The sequence below is a fragment of the Tyto alba genome, unplaced genomic scaffold, assembly GCF_018691265.1.
Source record: "Tyto alba isolate M040663 unplaced genomic scaffold, T.alba_DEE_v4.0 Super-Scaffold_13, whole genome shotgun sequence".
Classification (NCBI taxonomy): domain Eukaryota; kingdom Metazoa; phylum Chordata; class Aves; order Strigiformes; family Tytonidae; genus Tyto; species Tyto alba.
This window is the reverse complement of record NW_024881275.1, coordinates 32,579,269-32,604,810: the sequence shown is the minus strand read 5'-3', so window position 1 is coordinate 32,604,810 and position 25,542 is coordinate 32,579,269. Positions and strand designations below refer to the sequence as shown.

General features: G+C 35.9%; 1 protein-coding gene across 6 annotated transcripts in view; it reads right to left on the bottom strand.

Moving 5' to 3' along the window:
- Nucleotides 1-25,542, bottom strand: part of VPS13A (vacuolar protein sorting 13 homolog A) — a 112,081-nt gene that overhangs the window by 55,244 nt on the left and 31,295 nt on the right. For all 6 annotated transcript variants that reach the window (XM_042787877.1, XM_042787878.1, XM_042787881.1 and 3 more), the window contains 16 exons: nucleotides 20,353-20,491; nucleotides 16,294-16,378; nucleotides 14,391-14,563; nucleotides 12,661-12,817; nucleotides 12,211-12,290; nucleotides 11,897-11,956; nucleotides 11,663-11,819; nucleotides 6,436-6,552; nucleotides 6,243-6,346; nucleotides 5,630-5,797; nucleotides 4,683-4,990; nucleotides 3,791-3,938; nucleotides 2,843-2,993; nucleotides 1,931-2,055; nucleotides 878-1,047; nucleotides 55-275 (listed from right to left, as the gene is read on the bottom strand). In XM_042787877.1, the coding sequence (XP_042643811.1) occupies nucleotides 55-275; nucleotides 878-1,047; nucleotides 1,931-2,055; nucleotides 2,843-2,993; nucleotides 3,791-3,938; nucleotides 4,683-4,990; nucleotides 5,630-5,797; nucleotides 6,243-6,346; nucleotides 6,436-6,552; nucleotides 11,663-11,819; nucleotides 11,897-11,956; nucleotides 12,211-12,290; nucleotides 12,661-12,817; nucleotides 14,391-14,563; nucleotides 16,294-16,378; nucleotides 20,353-20,491 (2,363 nt within the window). The remainder of the gene's footprint in view (nucleotides 1-54; nucleotides 276-877; nucleotides 1,048-1,930; nucleotides 2,056-2,842; nucleotides 2,994-3,790; nucleotides 3,939-4,682; nucleotides 4,991-5,629; nucleotides 5,798-6,242; nucleotides 6,347-6,435; nucleotides 6,553-11,662; nucleotides 11,820-11,896; nucleotides 11,957-12,210; nucleotides 12,291-12,660; nucleotides 12,818-14,390; nucleotides 14,564-16,293; nucleotides 16,379-20,352; nucleotides 20,492-25,542) is intronic.

Here is a 25,542-nt window from a genome sequence, read left to right as displayed (position 1 = left end):
ACCAAAATTAAACAGATACTTAAATATAAACTTTTAAATATTTCCAATATATACCTTGCTCCTTTAAAGGTAATGACTGTTTGAGATTTCTTTGTGCAGCAGCACTTTCTGCATTAGCCTTTAGGAATATATCTGCAACAGTAAGTAGAAACTCCATGCTTGCACAAAGGTATATCTCCTGAACAATCACATCAAGAATAGTGCCATCTCTCCCCTGCTTATAGCTTATATCCACCATAACTTTCTTTTCAAATCCATGTTTCATTTCCACCATTCTGAAAAACCATTAAGGCAGCATTTAATGAGACAATAAAAACAGCCACAAATACTGAAAAACATTCAAGATTCTTACTCCAGCTGCAACATATTAACAAGAGTGAATTTAAAAATTAACACCAAAAATTTTAAAACGTGACGAATAAAAACATTAACATAAATTCTGTAATATAAACTTCAAAACTAACTGAACTCCCATATATTGGCAACTAAAGCGTTATCATTTTAACAAGGTAAACCAGCATAACTCCTTGTTTACATATCAAAAGTATTATACTTTACTGAAGTTTGTTACTCTTCATGAAAAAAAAAATCTTACTCTTATTAAAGCTGAAAGTGGAATTTGTTTCTATATGCATTTATTAATTTCATATTAAAAGTCTGATTTATTTCATAATTAAAGTTTGTTTTTAGATTTATATTGGTCTGTCGTGAACAACACATGGAACAAAAGGCAAGGAAAACTAATAAACATTCAGTAACATGTACTTTAAGAATCACTACACCAAAACTACTGGAGTTTTAACAGAATATTAAAATAGAAGCATTTAGAACTCTTTGTCAAACTCCACTAAACAGTAATTTATGTCAAAATACAGACCTTGGCGTAGCCTTCTGGATTGACTGTCTTTTATCATCTAATGTGCAGTTTGCCAGCTTGACTGAAGCATTCATTGAACCATCTGATAACATTTTGACAGCAGCTGACATCAACACTAATTTAAACTCTGCAAGCTTCAAAAGGTCATCTCTCTGATCCAAATTTGTAACCTGTTTATATCAAATGAAAACGTTTGCACATTTCCTCACAGGTAATGGAAATCATACAGAGGCATGACAGACAGCTTTATTCTAATTGGTAAGATTTGCAACAATAACATTAAGTAAACCTACTGGTAATTCGAAAGACAACAAAAATAAGTAACATACAGAGAAAACTGAAAAAAAGCAAAGCTTTACCCTTCTACCAGCTTGCTAAAGCTTACATAGAGAGAGGGAGACAACGTTTAAAAGAAAGTAGAATTGTCCTATGTAATTTTGGTTTGTTTGATGTTTAAAATTACACAGTATGTGCAAAGGTGCCAAATAAAAAATGGAGTTTTGTCTCTTATGATCATGTAGGGTCCAGTCAAATATCAGAAAACTGTTCAAAATCTAAAATAACAGGCCATGATTTTACAATAAAATATTACCATATTTTCAGTTCATAATTTGCTGATACGTTTTGTAAATTTAAACCAATAAGTATAAAAATGCATTCATACTGTAATACAAATTTGAAATCTCTCTCCATAATTTTATTTATATATGTATGTGTCCACACACACCTGTGTGTGTGATTAAAGAACAGGTTGTATCCCTCTGCATTTTTTAATTCCCAAACTGTATTTTAAACTAAGGTAAGTTTTCAACAAATTTTAATTCAGATCACAGAAGATGTCATGTATTATGTGCCACTACTCGTTATTTTCTTTCCTGTAATGTCTGTCATGCAGTTTAGTTAAAATAGCTGTTTACCATTTCCATCATGTTTGTTAATATTGCTAGAAATCACTTTCTCTGCTCATAAATTAAACTATTCCTATTCAAAATTTCCAGGACTCTAGGCAACCTTAAAGCTGTTTCCTTCTTGTTGCAACAAAATTGTATTTACCTGTTTTGAATTTGGACTATACAATACTAAAGTCAAAGAGTCAAATCTGAAGTCCAGTTTTAGTGTTGTCTTTATTTTCATAGGTGAATGCAATTCCACCACAGCTGATGTTACAACAGTTACACCTTTCAGAAATTAGAAAAACACTTAATGTTAAAGAAAATTTCCTGACTGCAAATAAGGAAAAAAGAAAAACAAACAAAACTTTTAGCTAAATCACACAACATTTGAGAAAATAAAACACTCCACTTACATATTCTACATGCAATTTTTACCATCTCTAAGACATAAATATTCGACTTCCCTTAATGTGGCATGGTACTGTGCGAAAGAATGTTACAAAGAATGTAAGTTTACTTTCATCCTTGTTTGTTCATCTTGCCATATTTTTGCTATTTCTCACATTTAATAGAAGAGTTCAATAAAAGATTATTTTCTTAGCCTTACTTGCCTTTTTTTTTTAGTGTGTGCTGAGCATGGGCAATGATGCCTACTGAATACAAACAACTTTTAGGGATGCCACCATTACAGCAAGACAAACAGATCTAAAACTGAACAGCAACAGAACCCACACACAAAGGAAAAAGAGTAACACAGGAACTTTCCAACATTGGCATGTCACCAAATCCAGCTGACAGACTTTTAGGTGCTCAGTGCATTACTGCCAGCAGAACAAAACAGTCCTTGCATTAAAACACATCATGCTACAAAACTCACTACAGTGGCTTAGTTGCCCCTATTCATTATCATTATTGTTGGGCATAACTCAAACCACAATGTCAAGATAATAGAGTCATACTGTTATAAACAACTGAATCTGGCATCTTGCCATAAAGGCAATTCCAACAGGAATAATAAATTGACTGTAATACCTAAAAATGCTAGACCACACATAATTTTAGAAAACATTACCTGCAGAGTGCTGTGAAGTACTATGCATATCACTACAATGGCTAGTCGTATCTTTTGGTTCCGGTAAAGATGCTGATGCACCAGAGCTTCCACCTATATTTTCATTTAGTGTTCTCAATATTGTGGTAATATCTTCCTGACTGAGAATCAGCTTTAAAAAAGATTGTTGTTAAACTCAGAACAACTCAGTTAATTAAACATTTGGTAACTAAAAATCTAAGTTTACAAATAAATAGATTAATTTGGTTTATCTCATCTCTGTTTAGGCGACTAAAGAACCAAGTAAAATGTTTTTCTCAAATCCACACAATCCTTTATAGTAACTTCTAGAAATCAGAAGTCGTTCACACATTAGTTTGGTTTTGTCCACAAACTTTCTTTACAAAGCTACAGTTTAGAAATTGAATGTTAGAAGTCATACAAGTGTAATTTGACTTACAGTTGCCCAAAATTGTTACCCACATTTAGTCGCAACGTACTTTACAGTAATGGTTACTAGTTCTATTTCAAAATTTGGCAAATTGGTTTTCCTCATACAGCTGACAAGTTTTATATTTCTGATGTTAATTTTAAATGAGCACATGCATTAACTCATACTCAAGTTTGTCATGGACATGAATTCAGCAGGTAATCGTGCTACTAATCAACAGGCCCACAAACCCCTATTTTTTCCAATCCTTCCTTGACAGATACTAACAGGTAAAAGAAGCCTATAACAACAGTAATATATAGTACAAAGTCTGCCTGAAGTATCACAGATGAAATACAGAGCTTAGATTAGAACAGAAAGATCTTGACTTCCTTCTTCCCTATGAAACAACAAAATCCACTTGACCTGTATGTCTTGAAATCAAACAATACCCTAAGGAATTTGGACTTTGGGGGACAGAAAAATGAATCAGTTTTTCACAGGTATTTTAACAGCTGCTTTCAGAAATGAGTGCTTACATTCATAGGCTTCAGTCGGCCAGATATTTCAATATCAGGAACTTCGTTATACCATGCAGCAGCTAAATTTCGTTCAACAGCTACTTCCAGATTGAGTGGCTGCAGCAGCTGTACTTCAGTTTGCAATGAACCCTGCTCGAAGCATGACCTGTGAACACAAACAAAATACTCCCAGCCTGACCACTCACACATTCTAACACACAAAAACACATTTCTGTCTTTTCCTCATTTTTTTGAATAGTACTGTAAAACAGTCTTCACAATAATACTAGTATCTCTAGTTAAAGCCTTACTCCACCAACTAGATATCTTTTCTTGGCAGGGAGGAGACACATCAAGCACATACCAGGCACATAACATACTAACTTCTTGCAAGTTAGGATCTCTTACCTGCTTTCCACTAAAGAGCAATTCCTTCTTTCCTCAGCACTCTTCAACTGTATTTGAAAATTCCCTTCCATCTCACCCTCCAACTCCACCACACCAAGGTCCATTTTCAAACACCTCTTTACAGCTATCCAACTTGATAACTTTCTCCTATGTATAGCTTGAAAACCCCACCAAAATAGCTGTTTACAAATGGGTATAACCTGTCGCAAAGTAGTGAATGATGCATAGGTCTAATATTCTACACAGTATTCCCTAAACAAACATTTGCTTCTATTTAAAGATGTGTAGATTGATATTTCTTCTAAACCATACATTTGAACTGCCTTTACAAAACCTTTATTAATTTGTTGTTCCATTTCAAGATAATAGTGTATCATTCAACCACCAATCATTAACTAATTATTTTGATAACAACTTCTCCAAGTTATCCAACTCCAGTATCCCAAAAGGACTACATGAATTTAAAAAAAAAAAAAAACAAAACACTTTGACACTACATTACCTGTATAACTTTAGTTCACTCAATTTCACTGTCATAGAGTCAACAACAGGCGGGAGATTATACCGTGTTTTTGTTTTAGCGATAAAGAATTGGTTCTTCACGGTGATTAAACCAAGATCAGCCACCAAGACATTCGCAGACATTGCTGACTGTGGAACTATCACAACAGGTGCTTTAATATTGATATCTAGTGCCAAACGGGAACTACGCTCCGCTAGCTCTTTTACACCTGTAGCTGCTTTCTCTGCTGCTTGAACAGTTGCCTCAGTAAGAGCCTCCTTGGCAGCTTGAAAGTTATTTATAAAAGCCTAAGAAAAGAATACAGATCTTGGGAATTTTATAAAGAATGACACTTCCTCAAAAACACTAAGAATCACAGTTTTTTCAGTAGTAAACCATCTTAAGATATTACTTTTCTATGCACTTTTTCTGAATTCTTTAATAGGATAATATCCCCCCCCATATGATAAAGTATGCATACATGCAAAAATAAATTTCCATACTAAGTATCTGGCAAATCAGATTGTAACAGCAATGACCTTGTAAGATGACTTGTATTAATTACATTTTATTAAGTCATAAGGAGAGTAAAAGATGGATTTACTTAGCAGAATTTATGGAGAAGGCATTAATTTTCATGGTATATTACTTATATTTCAGTATTATAATGAACAGTGTGTATATCTAAAAGCTGCCATAAGCCATTTAAAGAAAAAAATTACTCACAATGATAGCAAATACTGTTGCTTAACCACACACTCCACAACAACAAACAAATGGAGAAGAAAAGCAAATAGCCCAACCACCAAACCCAGTGAAGTTTTTACAATAGTATACAAGAGTTCTTACACAAATGGGCACCACCCTATAAAGGACACATTACCCTTGTCTAGCTCTGACAATGTTATCTGAATGCTAAGGAACAGTACCTGGAAAACATAACTTACCAAAACAGTTGAAACGAACTTGTTGACAAAAACTACTTGAATACACCCAACAGTTAGGTAAATACGATTGTCAACAACATCCATATTTGTATACGCAATGCCATCAGTAGCATTCACATATGATATCATTCTGAAGTTGAAGACTTCTTTTCCTGTGATGTAAAGAGCCTTGGAAAAAAAAGAGTATCTCTACTGTAAAAACTTAGGCTGGAGAAACTGAATTCTAAAATAAAATGTAGCACCTCCCATTTCTAAGACATTTTTATTACTTCAAATATCTCGACAATAAATAAAAACAAAAATCCTTGAAATATCTGAAAATATTCAGTTGGAATCTCCGATAGAATAATTCTGTCCATTAAAGTCAACGAACTAAGGAGCATAATGAGCAGCTGGGCATCACAGTTGCACAAAATCAATGACAGCCTAACAATCACCTGTTGTGGGGGTGAAATCAGTCTGCCTGCAGAGAATAATACTCCCAGAAAATACATAAAACATTATTAACAAAAAAAAAAAAAAGAAGAATCACAGTTAAGGAGTGGAGCCCACAAAGCAAGTTCAATTTAACATCTATATTTCATTCAGAAATCAGATACATGTAAATGCATACCTTTTTATACAATGCCATCTCATCAGAATCCACAATAATGATGTTCTTTAATTTTGCAGTCACTTCTGTTGCTGCTTTCTTCATGATCACTTGGCTATCCAGACCTTTTAAAAAACCCCAAAAGACATACAAAATCTAGAGGCTATCCTGGTTACAAAGTTTTGTGCTTTTGTGATTAAAGTTTTGTTCCTACCTTCAATGTGAATTTCAGCTATTCTATGTTTTTTCTCTCTAATAAAGATACGTAAACAGGATAAATCCGCACAGATATTGAGGTCGATAACATCTTCATACTTGGATTTTTTTGATGCTGTGGGAAATATAAAGTAATAAAAATTATAGTTCTTCAAGGAGGAGATGATGCATTTTACTATCCCTTTCCCTAAGCCTAGTTTGTATCAAGCCTGCAGCACTGGCAAAACGCACTGCACTCACACAAGCAAGTACAAGTCAAGAATTGCATATTCAGGACTGAATATATAGGAGTCCCCATATGCTTCACAAACTGTGGTAATCAACATCCCTATTTTATTAACTGCAATAAATACATTTAATATACATCTACAGAGCACAATGCAAAATGAGATAGGTTATTCAGGACTAAGCAGATTACCTCAAATAGTGGTAATATGATGGCTACAATAATATAGTACTCTATCTGGACTGTTGATTAGTTGTCTGCAATCAATGGTCCTGTTTACATGCCCCAGGTGACTTTTTATTAAATCTCCACAACCTATAGTTTCTAAACTTAAGTTTTAAGCAACTTAATACCATTAATATAACTACACACTAAGAGAAGGAACAGTGGGCATGCTTCAAAATGAGTACAGGCAACCTTAAGATCTACAAAAGCTCTAAGCACAAATACAGTTCACTTCAGATTAGAGGTGTCCAAATATTTACTCAATTTTTGTTTTTCCCAAAACTGAATGAGAGTAAAAATATTCTATTTCTTGTTAACAGAAATAATTTATCTTCATTCTGAGTAGACATGACTGATGCCACGCAACAGTATCTATTGGTATGGTGCTAAATACAGAAGTCAACAGATGAGGGACTCAGTAACTTAGTCCATTTTTTCTGAAGGTCAAATCTGAATCAATGTTACACACTACTTCAAATGACAAAGGGAAATATCATAGCTTGTATTCAGAGACTTTGAGTTCTAAGTGGCAAAGTCTTACAGGTAATCTATAAAACAAAGCACCAAAATGAAAAGTAATAAGCATTCAACCCATTTTTCCACAGCCTCGCTTTTCAAATGAAATATTACATTTCAGTATTATGTGTATGTTAAGGTTTTCTCAACCCTCACAACCAAACTATGGTTCCATAAATACATCAGCTTCAGTCACATGATTTTACTGTATGTTGCTAACAGAAGACAAACCACAGTAAATTAACCAGTAACTACTCTCAGCCAAAGTTTAGTCTGCACAGCTGTACAGGAGCGGGGGAGAAGGAGGGAGGAGAACCACCCATAAAAGCCTGTCAGCTGTTTAAAGCCTAAATTGTTGCATGTTAATACATAAGAAACTAATTTAATCCTTTCTCAATAAGAATTATGTAAGATACCAAACACTTCAGTGTTTGCCTGCATAGCAGAATGGTTCAAAGTTAGAGAAGTGCTGAATCTTCTGTCCACAGCTCTCAGTAAGCTACAGAACCCTTTAAGTTCACAGACTAGCACAGGAACACAAATGGTATTTCAACTAGTGTCCAAGCACGTCCCTGTATAAATAGAACCAAACAACCACCATGAATGAGAACAATCTCATACAGAAAAAAATAATTTAAAAAATACAGTGAAATGGAAGAATATTTTTCACAGAGTGATTATTTCACCTTTTACTTCTCAGTTCTGTCATGCAATGGAGACACCTTCAAAGAACAGGCTGAGGAACTAAACTTCTTAAAAATCTGATGTTATAATAAAAAATCCCAAACTGAAGGATAATGGCTGTGTGACATCTCATTCCAACTGCTCTCATCATTCCTAAGGCAAGTATCACTTTCATTGTCCTCCATATTCCCCCCAAAAAGAGAGGCTACAAACCTTATCTTTTATGATTTCGTTAAAAACCTGTTTGGCTCCAGACACAGTTATTACCTTTCTTTTCATAATGCTTAAAAAAAGTAACTGATTCCATTTAAGTACATATGGGAAACAAATACTGAAATCCCAAGAAGAGCTGTGCACAGAAAAGCTTGAGTTTTTTTTTTCTCTAGTACAGGTACCATTTCTGTCTCAAGTTGTTCTTCAAAAAACACAGTCAGGCTACTAGCTCACCACCTCTCATAATAAAACCACTGACATTCAGCAACACTGTGAATTAATCACTGAATATGAGTCCACACAAGACTTACAAATGTATGTCTGTTTTCCCAAACAGAAATATGTTTTAAAGGCAGCGCAAACTAACATTCCAAAAAAATCTCACCAAATGTTGCAAATGTGATACTTGGGGTTTAAAGATACCAAGCTAGTACTGAAGGTTAACTCGAAATGCTTATAAGAACTAACATGAGTGAATGCAGGCAGCCTCATAAAGATCTCATCAGTGTACCGGCCGGTTGGCTAGCTGCGCTGGGTTTGTGGAAGTGGGAGAGGGGGATACAGCGGTGGCCCCTCTGAGAAGCTTCTGGAAGCTCCCCCAGCTCCAAGTCAGACCCACCTGTGGACAGGGCTGAGCCAATTAGCGATGGTGGCTGCACCTCTGCAATAACAGTATTTAGGAAGGGGAACATGGGAGGAGGAGTTGGGGTTGGGTGGAGGACACCTATGTGAACACCCAGGTCACTGGAAGGAAGGAGGAGGAAGTGGGGGACGTGTGCTGGAGCAGAGACCCCTGCAGCCCATAGAGAGGACAGGGCCACACCCCACCCCCACCGCTGCCACCCCTGGAGGTCACCAGTGGAGCAGACACCAACCTACAGCCTGTGGAGGAGCCCACACTGGGACAGGTGGCTGCAATTAAAGGAGGCTGGGACCCTGTGGGAAGAAGTGGCCCCCGCTGTTGTAGTTTGGTGCTGGGAAGACCGCAACACACAGGGGTGACCCACACTGGAGCGGCTCGGCAATGGCTGCATCCCATGGGAGGGACTCACACCAGAGAAAGTTCATGGAGGACTGTCTCTTGTGAGAGGGCAGCCATATGGAAGCTGGAAGGAATGTGCAGTGCTCACCCCCTCCCGAGAAGGAAGGAGTGGTGAGCTGACTGTAACCCCCACCCCCTGCTCCTTGCGCTGCTGGGGTAGAAGGCAGAGATATTCGGAGCGGAGCTGAGCCTAGGAATAAAGGAGAGGTGAGGGGGAGGTATTTTGGGGATGTAGTGGTGCTTCTCACTGTCCCACATTGTCTGTTAAGTGTTGTCTTTGCTAGCATTTGAATTAAAGTGATGTTCTTTTTCTTCTCCTAATGAGTCTGCCTTTTGCCTGTGACCTTAATGGGTGGTGAGCCACTACTCTCTGTCCTTATCTAGATTCCTGAGACTTTTGCTTCATTTTCTCCTTCCCAGCACTGGGGTGGAAGGGGTGAGTGAACAGCTGCATGGTGCTCAGTTGCCCCCTGGACTCAAACCAGGACACTGGGTCAGTGATATGAGGGAACTATTGAAATCAGTAAACGCAGAGCACATAGTTACAAAAGTTCAACTAGAATCACCGTGAGAATTATCCTCCACCACAGTTCTGTGTGTGTGTGTTTTCTTTTTTTTTTAATAACTAGCTGGACCCTCAGTGTTTTATGATTAACAGCAAGCAAAGATTGCAAAGATCTCAGAGAAGCCCTTCTTAGAGCAGAAATGAACATCACTGGCATAATGCTGAGCATTTAATAGAAGCATTCATTTCAAAGTAGCTCCTAGACACAAGATCAAAAAATTGAGGTGATCTGTTTGCCCTTGCACAACTTTATCAACAAATCAGACGTGCCAAATTCTTGTTCAGAGAATGATAAAATTCCATAGTAAGCACGTTATTCACAAGAGACCTAATGTATTACCTCAACTATAAGGTAATAAAGTAACTATAATAATGCTAAGGCAAATCAAAAGAGTCTTAATTCATCCCAGGGGGAAAAAAAAAAAAAAAAAAAAAAAAAGAAGAAAGAAAAGACAAATTATGGATGTATTTTTTAATATACTCAGTGTCTTGAATACATAGCAAAGTTATGTCTTGACCAATATGTCAGAAAGTTACATACGGAAAGAGATTAACCTTATTAAAGCAAAATAATCCCTTCAGACAAATATTGTTAAATAACTGACTGACCTGCACTCCTTTCAGAATGAAACACTGATACTGCTTTTGCAGGCCAAGGAAAGCTAGGAACCCTAAACTTGTATATACAAACCAGATACCTACAGAGTACCAGGATGTGTCCCTAAAAACACAGTAACCTATATTGAATGATATTACCAGCTTCTTATAACAGAAGACTGAAAATGCTCAAGCCATCTTCCACTATGCAAGGACTTCTTATTTATTACACTTCAAGGTAAATCCAAATTCACATGCCCGATCATAAACCCAAAGAAGAAATTCAAACAAATCATTCCTACAAAACTGGTGCCAAACAGAATTGAGCCATTCAGCAAATCAGTAGATCACTAGCAACCAAAACTGACTTTGAGCTTATGAAATGTAGTACTGTATATCCTGTACTAATGTCTACAGCCAAAATCTACATGCCAATAATTGCTAAATGAGTACCTATCCGCAGGTTGCAAACCTAAACCAACAAAAATATCTTGATGGTGTGAAGAAAGATAGTGTACAAAGTCATTTCACTACGGAGTTAGATGAAAACAGTAATTATGCTATTATTTGGAAAGCACAAAAGTGTCTAGAATATATTTAATACACTTACCACAGAAAATTTTCACCTTCCTGCTGAATTTTCTAACCCATGAAGTTTTTTTATTTCCTTACTTTTTACAAATGTCTTTTCCATATAAATGTTGTAATGCAAAAATACTTTTCTCATTATATGTGAGTACACTACCAGGTACATAATCACTGCCAGTAAACTAACATCCAATGCAGATTATCATAACTAAGTGAATCTGAACACATATCTTCAAAAAACATGCTTAGTATAGCTACCTCAGAAAACCTCAATAGCTGCAGTATCTACCTTGCCTCATTAATCATATAGTTATTCAGTCACCTACAGACTTTCAGCCAGGCAATATGAGTATACCCTTGTTACTCCATAGTAGTCTGATGGCTAACGTTCTTACTACCACTGAAATTAAAAGAGGCTGCTAAGCAGATAAGTAAATATATCCTAAACAAAATTCCTCAATTCAAAAGTCATTGACAGAGTTACAAAAATTTTTAAAAAGTGTATTTGCTTCCTTGTTTAAATAAGTGGAGAGGAATGAAAAGAGTTTAAAAAAAATAAAGCAACTTACTCAGTTTCTTAAGAACATCCTTCTTCTCCTCTGTTTTTTCATGGACTGGTTCTTCTGCAACTTTAGTTTCTTGTTTCGGTAGAAGATTATTCAGATAGTTCATAGCATTCAGCAGAGCTTCAGTATGCAAATGAATATCAAGAGATGAAAAGTTTACCTAAAAGAACAAATTATGTTTATTCAGTATGTCTCTCTTCCCACAGTGAGAAAATTATGTTAAAAAAGATATCATACCTTTATTTTCTGTAGAACATTCTGATAGGCAGTTTTCAGTTCTGGTCCATTAATATCAGCCTATTCCACCAAAAGTGCACGGAAAACAAACAAATGAGAAGTTTGTGAATTTCATTAGAGAGAATTTATTTCTAAAACCACTACAACTTAAGATGTAGAAATTAATCTGTTTAGGGATTAGACAGACTTTACACATGACACTCGATATGTTAAAGGAATTAGTATGTAAGGAAAAACTTTCAACAATTGCTCAGTAATACTATACTTTTTATGACTAGCTTACCATTCAAAATCAAAGTCTCCTCTTTTCTCACCTTTATGTACTCCAGAGCAAGAAGATCGTCTGCTACATTATCCAAAGTAGTAACTATGTAAACTGGCTTGTCATTATCATCTTAAAAAAACCCAAAAGAATAAAAAAAATTATTTTTAAGAAAAAAAAATAGACAAGTTTTCTACAACTCTTATAATCTATGGACTATAGACAAACTAGACTACTAGCTGTTATTATTATTTAATCACAAAACCTCTTCTGCAGACCTAAAATAGTTAGATGTCTCTAACAACATCAGCAGCACTAGAGCGTATTTCCAAAGCACTACTAAGAGAATGAGCTGCTGAATTACTTCTCCCTTCCTCCCTGCCCCATTTAATTTAGGAAGCCAATCTTCCTCTGCTGATCAAATAAAGCCTTACTGGCTTTATGAACACAAATTCACAGTGTTATTTGTCAATAAGTTTTTGATCAAACTGTAAATACTTACCCATATATTCTGGGCACAGCAGACAAACTTCACGAAGGAAAGCATTTGCAGTCATGTCAAATGTTCTCAATTTAAGTTCAGTGCCTAACCCTACAATATCAAGCTGCAGCACAGGTGTCTCAGTATTACCAGTAAGACGGCATAATTTAATTAAGACCTAAAAAAAAACCCAAACAAAACAAGCAAACAAAGAAATAAAAACAGAAAAAAAAAAAAAAAAAAAAAAAGAGTAGGGGATTATCCTCTTAGCTTTTATATAGGATTATATATTTACATACATTTTACTGGTTAATGTGTATTGATCATTTAACTTTAAACAGCAAATACCTTGGAAAAAATAAACAGTTCAACATGCAAAATTGCTAGAATACTGTTTGCTGCTATTTTAACAAAAATTTAAATATGCACACATGTAATACCAAAGTTACACCTACATGAACTAATTTATTTTTAAAAACAACTCTGTAAAGCATTTGGTAATATTCAAAACAGTCAAAACTAGATTTTCAGTCAGCATAAAGAGTTTACCACTTTCACTGAAATTTCCTTAAACTCTTGTGGTAAGAGTTAGATTCCCAAGCTGAGTATCAAGAAAGAGGATTTCCTACTTTTTCACCCATGCATGGCAAAGATGTTGTTAAATAAATACCTAGCTGAGCTGTTATCTGTCTTTCACAAACAAGGCAATACAAAGATATGGACTCTTCCTTTCCATATAATGCTCTCTACAAGTAGGGAAAACCAAAACCAAACCCAGTAAGTTATTTTAAACTACAAAGCCAACAAAGAGAAGGTGCTTCTTAATAGATTCTCAATTGTACTTTTTTCTAAGAGATTGTAAGATAGTTTCCATTAGAGAATAATGGAAAATATAGCATCCCTCTTTAGACTAGCAGTTCTTAGACAAGGTCTTATCATCACACAAAAAAACAGTACATTTCAATTTTGTTTATATATTTTCTATACAGTGTAGTATATAATACATTGCAAGCTAGTTATAATGTGTTGAAGCCATATCCTAAAACAGAATTTGTAAATTGACTGAATTTGTATTTTTTATTTGTGAAGTTACACATACTTGTAAAGTTACATAGTAACAGCAATAACAGTGTCATAGCCATGATAGTCTAATGATAAAGGTAGCGATTGTGGTAAAAGGCCATCTCTTTTACTAGACCAACTGATGTAATTAGAGACATTGTCTTGCATTTAGAAAAATACGCTTTTTTTCCCCCCCGGAGTTTGAAACAGCAAGAATGACACATAAAACATCTCAGTGAATATGTTACAGATTTAGGTATGAGAATAACAGAAAAAAAAAAAATGGAGAAAAACTGAAGCAGAAAAACAGGGTGTTGATTCAAGATGAAACATTAAGTAAGTTTTCCCTGTTACCACAGCAGAATCTGGAAAAAAAGATATCAAAATCTACATCTTAAGCCAAAACAAATACATAATGTTATTTTTGAGTAATAGGTAAAGAAATTCAGTGATAAAATGAGTTGGGAAATAAAGTGCATAAATCAAAGCATTTCAGTGACAACAATCATGCAAAAGCACAGCTGTGACTTGGAAAAAAACTACAGAATAGTGTCAGCAAGAAATGGGGAAACCCGTACCTCTGCAGACATGGATTCATAAATGCGACAGAGGGAAAAATTACAGTTCAGATGTGCTTCAGAGAAATTAAAAAAAAAAACAAAAAAAAAAAAAACAAACAGTAACTTTACCTCAGCTACTTCAAACCTTAGCTGGAATTCTGTCATATTTTTCAAAGATTCTTGTTTACGTAGTTTTCTTCGCCTTGTACTGCTAGCTCGTTTGAGGGAACCAGATGGAGCTTCAAAAAATGGCATGTCTTCCACAGGACTGCTTAAAGCATCATAAAATTCTTCTTCTGATTCTAAGGATTAATTCACAACATTATTAGATACATATTCTAGACAGCAAATATTTTGCAGTACTATGACCTAGAACTTTTATGTCTACATCTATAAAAACTTAAATGTACAAGTATGGAAAGATGACCTAGCTGATAATTTGCAACCAGCAAAGTTTGTTTCTATAATTATCTCTGCTCCTGCCTACACAACTTTTCACCACACCTACAGTTCCCTCTATCATGTCATCATAAATCAGTTCTTGTCAACTAACTCCTTCATCAGCATTCTCTCACTATTGGCTGTGCAAAAGACAGCACAAACTGTGGCTCATCTTGCATTTGGCGTGTACTAAGAGCTTAATAACTCTTCTGGTGGTCTGACTGCTGCTGACCATACAGAAGCCTTCATCTTACCGTTAGCGGCACTACTTTGGATCTCTCCCTGCTAAGGATCTCCTGTTTCAGGAGAGACTCCTAAGGACTTATCAAGCTTTTAATCCACCTAACATTATCACAGAAGCATAACCAAGACAAACAAATTGAACCACCTTATAAGGGTTTTTTACTTCACCTAAAAAACAAACAATTAAGTTAAAGGTAAATGAGGAAGAACAATCCTTCTGACAAAGCTGAACAAATGACATTAAGAGGTATTTGTCTAAGGCTCAAAAGCACCCTTGAGACTGGGGGGAGAAGACAGAAAAATAACATGTATCCCTTAAAATGACAGAAGAGCTCTATATATGGTATAAATTAAAAAACAGACTTAATTCAATCTAAATCTAGTTATTTCTCAAATTAATTGTTGATTGCTCTCATCTCACCCTAATTTTTAAGAATTGCGTAATGCTTTCTGCCTTTGGGCATTTAAACAAACTCATATAAAAAAACAGATGAAGATGCACAGATACATATTTCTATACATACCATACACACACTAAATTTAAAGTGATAAATTAGATGTAAAAATTAACTTGCTGATAATTTTTCTATATGTGCTTGCAAACCACATATGTCTTTAACTTGAGAGAGGAGAAAAAGTATTGCTCTCTATTTCTCCAGCTGAGTGTTTTAGCAAGACAAATGTGATTGACACTAAAATAATACTGATATATTTGATTATTTTTCAAATGTAACCACTAGATGAAACATCACAATCTAATTAAGCCGTTTGAACAGCATGGTAGTTTTAAATGTGACCAGTTTCTCCACAGCCAGTCTTCTGTTTGATCCTGTAGGAGTCAAAATTACATTTGTTCATAACAACACAGTAGTTTCTAACAGTCACTCTTTCAGTATTTTGTGATTTAAATAAACCCAGATAAGTAGGAAAGAAATCCTTCAGCAGAATAGAATAGTTAAAACCATCATCAGAGGACTGAGTATATACTGACGGAAAAAAAGATTGCATACATACTATTTCAGATGTTCTGAATAGAGATTTGTAGTAACATATGCAAACACAAAAATAAACAAACTCATCCTACTAAATAAATATTTTACTGCATGCTTTCAGAAAGGGAACAGCAAGAACAAGCATACAGAATTTTACTGCTATGAGAAAATATACAGATCTTTTGTACAGAGTGAATTATAAGAAGCTGCACAGAATATAACACTCCTCAAACTTCAAGAACTTGAAACAAAGCCACAAATGGTCACTTACTCCATGAGAAACAAATTAATTCCATGAACTCAAAAACTTGACCTCCCTTGTTCATTAACTCACATTTTAAAACAGATCATATTACCTGACTCCGCAAATGAATGAAGATCCAAAACAGGAAACAAACCTTGCGATAAATGTGGTGCTGAGAGCACAGGGGATATTGCAGCCTGAAACAGGAGATATTATAAAATTCTTTAATTCATTGGTCATGTTACTGCATGCACCTATGTTGTATGGAAGTTTTACAACTTAAGGAAGTTGGTCTTATTTTAAGTGCAAATCATTACAGTTAAACACATTACTAAAATTAAAAGCATGGGGAGAAATGAGCCCTAAATCAGGCAGAAGCAGCAAATACTGCATGCTCATCTAGCTACAGAGAGAATATATCAGGAAACACAACAAAGATAATCAAACATCCAACTTTACAGATCAAAAGATGGACAGAAACACTCATCATATGAAAACTCAGGAAAGACAAAACCTACTCCCTCACAGGACTACAGTTTGACGACTTCAGAGTACAGTAAAAGATCAACTGTTCTTTCTATAAATCATATAAGTAATAGTGGCAGGTGGGGGGGGGGGGGATAAAAAAGAAAAGGGAGCTAGAGAAAACATTAGGACAGATAGGATTGTCTCTAAATTTCATAGAAATATAGATCATTTGGGTCAGAAAAGACCTGTAAGACAATGAGGTCCAACTGTTAATCTAACACTACCAAGTCCACCACTAAACCAAGTCCGTAAGTGCCACATCTCCACACCTTTTAAATAACTGCAGGGCTGGTGACTCAAAGACTTTCCTGGGCAGCCGGTTCCAGTGCTTGACAACACATTTGGTAAAGAAATTTTTCTTAATATCCAATCCAAACCTTTCCCCAGTGCAACTGGAGGATACTTCCTCTTGTCCTATCACTGGGGACATCATTTAAGACACCAACACCCACCTCACTACAACCTCCTTTCAGGTAGTTGTAAGGTCCTCCCTCAGGTTTTCTCTAGACTAAGCAACCCCAGTTGCCTCAGCTGCTCCTCATGAGACTTGTTCTCCAGACACTTCACCAGCTTTGTTGCTCTTCCTTGGACACACTCCAGCACCTCAATGTCTTTCTTGCACTGAGGGGCCCAAACCTGAACCCAGTATTCGAGGTGCGGCCTCGCCAGTGCCGAGAACAGGGTGACAGTCACTCCCCTAGTCCTGCTGGCCACACTGCTTCTGATACCAGCCAGGGTGCTGTTGGCCACCTTGGCCACCTGGGCACACTGCTGGCTCATACTCAGCCGGCTGTTGACCAGCACCCCCAGGTCCTCTCCTGTTGGGCAGCTTTCCAACCATTGTTCCCCATGACTATAGCATTCCATGGTGTTGCTGTGACCCAAGTGCAGGACCTGGCACTTGGCCCTACAGGTGCTAGTAGAGTCTTTAATTGTGAGATGTACCTATGCATAACCCAGAGAAATAAATGAAAATGTATGAAATGTCACTGTTTTCCCACTAGAGTGGACAAAAGAACAAGAATCCTCACTCCATGTAGTATCATATAACAGAATTAAATTCTCTTAATGGAAATAACCAAATGGTTTATTCACTAAAGCCAGGTTTCCCATCAAACCTCAGAAAGTAGTGTCAGTAGTTTGAGTTTGTAAAGAATTCTCACCTGCATGTTCCACATACACATTTAATTAGCATACATGTGTCTTGCACAGAGTGTTAAAGTAAGGAGAGACAGCGTGTGTTATCTGGTTGGCCCTTTCTTCTTGAGTGCCTTTGCCTCTGGACTATACAGATGTCAGTACTTTTTTTTTTTTTTTTTCCTTCTTACTGCTACTTTCAAAGCCTAGTCTCAGACAATTATTCAGTAACTCACAGTATCTTACAGAAATCTAAGTATTATGGCAACAAAGAAATATTCATCTTTGAAAGCTGTTTCCAAGGCTCCATTTTTCAGCTCCCTCATTTCAACAGTCTCTCTTCTCAGCCTGCAGCCTGCATAATTTAACCTTACAGAATATATACATGCCTATGAATGACAGATACACCAAGTCTCTACGAGCCTTGTGACTGTGAAAGTGTCTCATCTATAACACCTTCACATTCTAAGATGACAAGGAGAAGAAACAGTGAGACGTATCAAATCATGAGAAATAAAGCCTTCCACACTGAAGTGGACAGACTTCTTGTACCGAAGTACAAGAAGAGTGCAGGGTGCAAAAATCTAGAAGGATCTGGTTTGAGAATTCTTGTTTTCACAGTCCAAGAACAATTCCTCCACTAACTTAAAATGTAAAGAGCAAAGTTCACATTCAGAGGTCTGAAAAAGGATTTCACATCCTTTTCAGTTCAGAAGTAATGTGATGGCAACAAAGCTCAGAAGAATTTCAGCTACAAGGATGAAAGCATCAAAGTATATCTGCTACTACCAAAGCAACAAATCCACTCTAACTGAATTTAATACCAGCGATTATAGTATGTCAAACTCTGCAGTAGATGGAAGATTGAACAGATAGGCTAAACCATAGGTTTTTATACGGATGCTGCTTACAATGCAAATACATTCACACTGGCTCAAAAGTCTTTCCTCACCCCATCTTGTACACCACAAGTAACTTACAGGTAATACTAAGCACATCAAAGTCACTTAAAATATTTTAAATTTGTTGAATTCTATAATTAAATTCAAGTATAGGCAATGTTGTAAGTACAGGATAATCATCTTGTATATGCGTATTTTATTTATGTAAAACTAAAATCCTTGAATAAAGTTTGTTTGTGAGTAGTTGCACAAAACAGATTATGGCAGCTTTTGGCTGGGGATACTATTAGTATATGAAGAATGAAAGAGCAGGTCAGCACCTGCTGAATTTGAATGTCACCATGAAAGAGATGGCAGGAACTGTATGTTTAAGGGAAACAATCTCCACTCTCTACTCACTTTCAATAGATATGTGTGTCCAGTCAAGTACATTTACAGTTATTGAATTTACAGAAAACACCACCAAAACTGCAGCAACAGCCATCAGGAACAGGGCAGAATAATTTGTAAAGAGATGAAAAGATAATTATCAAGTAACCACTTTAAAAAAAAAAAAAAAAAACAACCAAACACAAAGATTACCATTATTCCTTTAAAATCAAGTACATAAAAGATTAAATAACAGATTTTTAAAAGTATTTACAAATGATGGAAAACCGGATGGCCCAATTTTGTCTGACTTTGAGATTTCATGTATGTTCAAATGATAGGACTGCTTTAAAGATACAGGAAAACATAGTCAGATCATGCAGACTACAGTGATGTTAAAAATTATCAATTCAGAGTTAATTTCCTAGTTTTGTTGAAAACAGTCATATCAAAAGGTAAAACGTACTTTATAAAAACAAGAAGGTGGCAATCATCTGTCCCGAACAAAGCATAAAACAGTGACCTGAACCATTTTCACTAAGGAAAGGGAGTGGGGAAGTAGAGAGAGAATGCACTCCACACTCCTAAATCTTAGAAATGCAAGGCAGAACTGCCACCCACTCCAGTATGTTGTATAACTGAATACAGAAAAGCTGGGAAGAGCAGTGAAGTCAGCTGAAATGAAGCTGCCCCTTTTGCCAGGCAGGCACTGTTTAGCCAATGTAAGCCACAAATAGTTGATATTTTTTGTTCTGTTTTTCAAAGTTGAACTCCTGCCTGACTAAGATCCATGTAATACTTCAACTTCAAAAATTCCAAGGTTTCAACCTTTTCTTCACTAAACAAAAGAGCTGAACCCAAACTCTCCAGTACTCTTATGAGCTTGTAAATTTGAAGGTACAGTTAAACTAATCCTCAACAGAAGTGAATGTTTGTTGATCAAGATTAATATGAAATACAGAGTAATTCCCAGAGTAGTAAAAGTTTGGGGATTTTTTTATTTTAAATTCAATCACTGCAAAACTATCTCACAAAGCTACTGGCTAAATATCACAATAAACTATCTAGATAATAAGCAAAATTTCTATAAGCTTTAGAGAATTAGCTAATTTTGTCAAGAGGTACTAAGTAAATGCTTGTTCTCCACTTTTTTGTGCTTCTTTCAAAACTGCAATGCTAATAGAAGAAAGTATTTTCTGATAATTATTAACAATTTTTTTTTAAAAAAAACTTACCTCAGTTATTTTTGGAGGAGAACTGGTAGCAGGAGCACTTTCTGGCTTAGGAATGCTATCAATTAGCTCCAAGATACTTGTCAGCTTCCGGTCTGATATTTGGATAGAAAGTAAGGGCAGCTGTCCAGACAGTTTGAACCTATTTTGTAAACAATCAAAGTTATCTTACAACTATTTAATTCAAGTCACACAAGTCTTCCTGGTCAGAAAATCATTCATCTAACCATTGCATGTTTTATATATATATATATATATATATATTATATATATATTACTTCTGTAGCACACAGAAAAGTTACTTAACCAGTAAATACCATTATTAAGGTAATTTGTATTTCCATTTGATACAATGTCTTGCAGATCAGGACTGCAAATAATACTAATAACCACTTCTGATTTGGCTACATGAAGGATATTTTCCTCAGAATCAGAAGTTGCTTGTTCATATATTTCATTACTTGTAATAAATCACACAACTGATGCTTTACACAGCATTTAACAGAAGAAAAGGTGGGGGCTTTTTTTCATAAGAATGTTTACAGACCAAAACGTCCATGGAAAGTATACAAAATACTTTCTAGAAGTTATGTATATTTAAGCCGACTCTAGCAGTAGTCTAGATATTTAACAAAGGAATAAATGACATAGCTATAAATAACATAAACAAATAAAATAAGTGTCCTTAAAAATGAAAACAGTCAAACATACTTTAAACTTGTTGGAACAGGCTTTGGCCAAAAAGAAGTAGAACCACTTCAAACCTGGACACTGACTTTTTAAAGACCTAACCCGCATCCCAATTCATCGCAGAAGTGAGCAGAACAGAAGGAGCCATTTTCTGCTTGCATTATTATGTTTTGACTACTACTTCTTCCCAGTTTTGCTGTGCTTAACTGACAGGTTAATCTTCAAAAGAACATAAAACATAATACATTGGAGAAGATGTGAGGACAAAAACATCAGAATTTTCTATCACCCTTAACTAACTTTAAGACTACAAGAGTAACTGAAAAAAAGCTCCTCATACCTGAAGAAGCCAAGCACAAAGTCCCATGTGTTAAACTGTAAGAGTAAATACCTAGTTTTCTACAATTTCTGAATTTCTTCACATCCTTAAATTCTTAAGGAATTCATTCTCAACTACTTTTGACGTTTACTTTTAAGTACAGTTCTGTCAGAGAGAAATGCAGACTTTTTTTTTTTTTCCATTTTGTTCTTTTATTTTCATAGAGGCAGCATAGATGTGTAGCTGCCAGATCTGAAAGGACTTGCTCATCTACTGCTTGAGCACTCCAGCAGTCTACAACACTTAGCAATTCTCACTTCCATTGCACAAACTTCCCTATAAAAATTCATGTATATTGTTAAGACGTTTTTGATGAATGTTCACACAACGGACAGCCCATGCAATTACACAGAAGGCACTTAGCAGATACGAGGCAGGAAACTGCAAGTAACCTCAGGCTCACTGCGTTGCTCTTTTAACAGAAGCTTTTAAGGTTCAGAAAACATCTTGAAGTGGAATGCAATTATTCCCAATTTGTAGAGACTGAGGCATGTATCCTGGTTTGGGCTGGAATAGAGTTAACGTTTCTTTTTGGTAACTAGAATAGTGCTGTGTTTTGGATTCAGCATCGGGTTTGCTATGAGAAGAATGCTGATAGCACACTGATGTTTTCAGCTGCTGCTGAGATTCGAAGGACTCTCCAACTCCGCATGTCCTGCCCGTGTGCAAGGGCACAGGGAGCAGGGAGGGAGCACGGCCACAGCACCTGACCCTAACTGGCCAGTGAAATATTCCATATCATGGAATGTCATGCTCACTATATAAAGGAGGGGTGGTTGGGAAGGAGCTCTCTCTCTCTCTCACTTCTGGGATTGCGATTGCGGGATCTTGGTATCTCGGGGTCGCTGGCGGGAACGGGCTGGGGATTGGTCAGCGGGTGGTGAGCAGCTGCATTGTGCATTGCCTGTTTGTATTTTCTATTACTGTCATTGTTTTCATTTTATTACCATCATTAAACTGTTTCCATCTCAATCGGTGAGTCTCCTTTTACCCCTCCAATTCCCTCCCCCATTCCCAGGTTGGGGGGAAGGGTGGGTGAGCAGCTGTGTGGTGTTTGGCTGCTCACCAGGCTCAAACTACAACATAGAAGAGCTAAGTACTTCAACTGATGAGGAAATCTGTGCAGAAACTTCTTCCAAGTCCAGACTGGTTATATTTAGAGAGAAGGAAATGTTAAGCATACCATTCTCAAAGCTGCAAATAAGTACATTCCTTCAAATTGGAATTTTTTTTTTTTTTTTTTTTAAATGAACACTATTATATGGAAGGATGCTCTTAATATTGGTACCCTAATGCTGGGTTCATATACCTTCAAAAACCAGATGACAGACTACCAGACACCTCCTTCAGAAAAGGGGGGAGTCATACCACAGAATAAAGCAAACACTAAAAAAAACCTTACACAGGCTAGAAAACTACAGAATCATGTTAGTGCTTCCCAATGTGAAGTGGCAGAAACTATAAGAAGCACATTTTCAGAAATGAAAGAAAGGCAGATATTCAGATCCAAACACAGAGTGAAATTCCATTTTAAGGGTTAGGAAACACGAGCAGATGAAAGTACAGGTTAACAGTGAAAGGCCCTTGACACAGTGGTCTTCAACAAATGAAAATTATGTAAATCAGTATTCTCTTCAAGGCAGCAATATGTGCCTTCCTAAACACAGCCAACACAAAGTCCTGGTGGATTTATTATTGCTCTTGAACAATAAAATCACCAGGATTTCAACTGGATTCAGTGGTCACCAAGGAAGTACGAACATCAAGGAAGAAAAAAAATACAGACACCCGAATACCTGCTTTTTAGATAATTTAAAGTAAAATAGATGCCCTCCAAACTAAAGGACTCATTAATAATATTCTCCTACAGTAAACAAAGCAATTTTGGTACTAGTTTTTGCTGTAGAACAAATATTTTTTCACTCACCTTTCTCAACAGAATTATATTGTTCTACTGTTCAAAACATTCAGGGAAAAAAGCTCAGGAAACATATAATGCTGGCTTTATATGGAAGTATACTTTTAAAAATTGGAATACAAAGGAATAGTTACATGTATACTAAAAATACATTCATGTTGTATTCTCACTGATGTGAGAAATACTGACAAATAATACCCTAATCAACCATAATTACTAAAATTTACAGTTTAGGTGAATTTTTGCTGACACAAAAGCTACCAGTTAATTTTTATCATTTGTGCAGAATGTCCATCTAGAGATCACATAGACATAAGTATTTGTACATAAAGACTCATTAACAGACTGTTCTTAAAAACAAAAATAAATAATCCAGTGATAATGGGAGATTTGGAATTTTGAACTATGTTGATACTATCAGTGGGTTTGAGTACTCACAGCTAGAGACCAACAGAAAATAGATTATCTGTAGTTTTACCTGATTTGAGATATACAACTAAACGTAAAAATTTATCACGTGACCCCAAACAGATATATATTATACAGAATTTCATGATTTTCAGACTTCTAAAGAGCTCAAAGCAAGAAGGAAGAGCAGCATGCCCTTAAAGAAAAAGTCAAATCTCCACCATGAGGTAAAAAGTTGCTGTACCACTCATTTCAAGACTGGCAGATGACTCTAGAGCCTTATAATACCATCTGCAGAATACATCCTGAAAGCATTTGAGACTGAACTGAGTACAAAATTAACAAGTTCAGCTGTTGTTGAGTCATAGTATCAACATGCTAGATTTTAAATGGTTACTTGCTCTTGGTTCAGGTTGAAGTATTAGTTATGGTTAGTAACTCACTGTGATACATGCTCATCTAGTATCAAACTGCTGTCTGTGGCATTCCTAACAGTTGTAGACAGTGCAGGCATTCAAAAAGAAGCAGCAGCTCATCTCCAAGACATATTACTACCTCAGTGGAAGAAAAATTTGCCAATTTCTAGACACAGGTAGAAACTATTTACTGTCGAGTAACTGACTATGAGAATTCAGAATACAGAAATAATATCCATTAGAAAAAAAAATCCCAGAACCAGTTTAGACACATAAAGTGTCAAAAGGAGAAGCACACCTATCAGCCAAGTCATTAGACAGGTAGTACTACAAAATACTGCAAGCAACAGGTGCTCTCATTAAGAGCAGATATTCTTTAATCTGGGCTACACTAGCATAACTCAGAGAGTACATTAAAACAACATTCTGTTATAACAGAAATGAAATCTCACTTTCTCTACCTGGACTTTCTGACATAAAAAGACAGATTCCTGTGAGTGGTATTTCCTTTATCTCACCTCCTCCACCAGAGTAAAATTAAAGAAGGAAAGAGTGAGATGTTTTGTAAAGCATCAAAATTCAGAAGCTGGCCTCACAGCTTTCCAGAAGGTGGCACCGTTACACCATGGAATCATTGATCTGCATTCACAATACACAGCACTGGTGAGGTACATTATTTTTAAGGGTTTTTTTTCTGACTGAGCAAATCCTAAATTCTTTGTAATTCTTTTATTTCATAAACTGCCTCTTGATTTTCCTGATTGCACTAAACAGTTGTCTGTAATACCCTAGGCCTACTTTTATGCCATTAATTTTCTGAAGTGCATAGCTAAAATCTGAATTTCCGACAGTGTTAAGAATGAAATAAGCATATGCTATCTTATTGTAGCATAAGACTATGAGTCTAATTAATGATTTAATAAACCAAATTATCTCGTAATGCATTAATGTGCTACTTTGCAAGTACTTCAAAACTGATCAGACTTTTTTGAGGTAATAGTGTCCTTATCAGACATTAGTGAAGATGCGCTCTCCAAAATACATGCAAATATTAACTCTTTGCCACTTTGACTCAGTGATCTTTAACATCACACTTTCATTATTAATAGTAACATACATTTTCTTCTGACTGAGTACAATTTCCATAACCAATAGGTTTTATGCTAAATAAGCCTAAGTGCAACCTCAATGCATTAAGAACTGTTTCCCTGAGAAGTCATCTCTTGTAGGTAAACAAATAAGATGAGTAACATGAGAGTATGACAGCACATTATTTTTCAGAATATTTTTGTGATGCTTACAAAAGAGACGTTGTAAGTTCATGTATTTTGCTCCTCAGTATTTCCAATAAGAACTGAAATGTAGTTATTAGAAAGACCTAA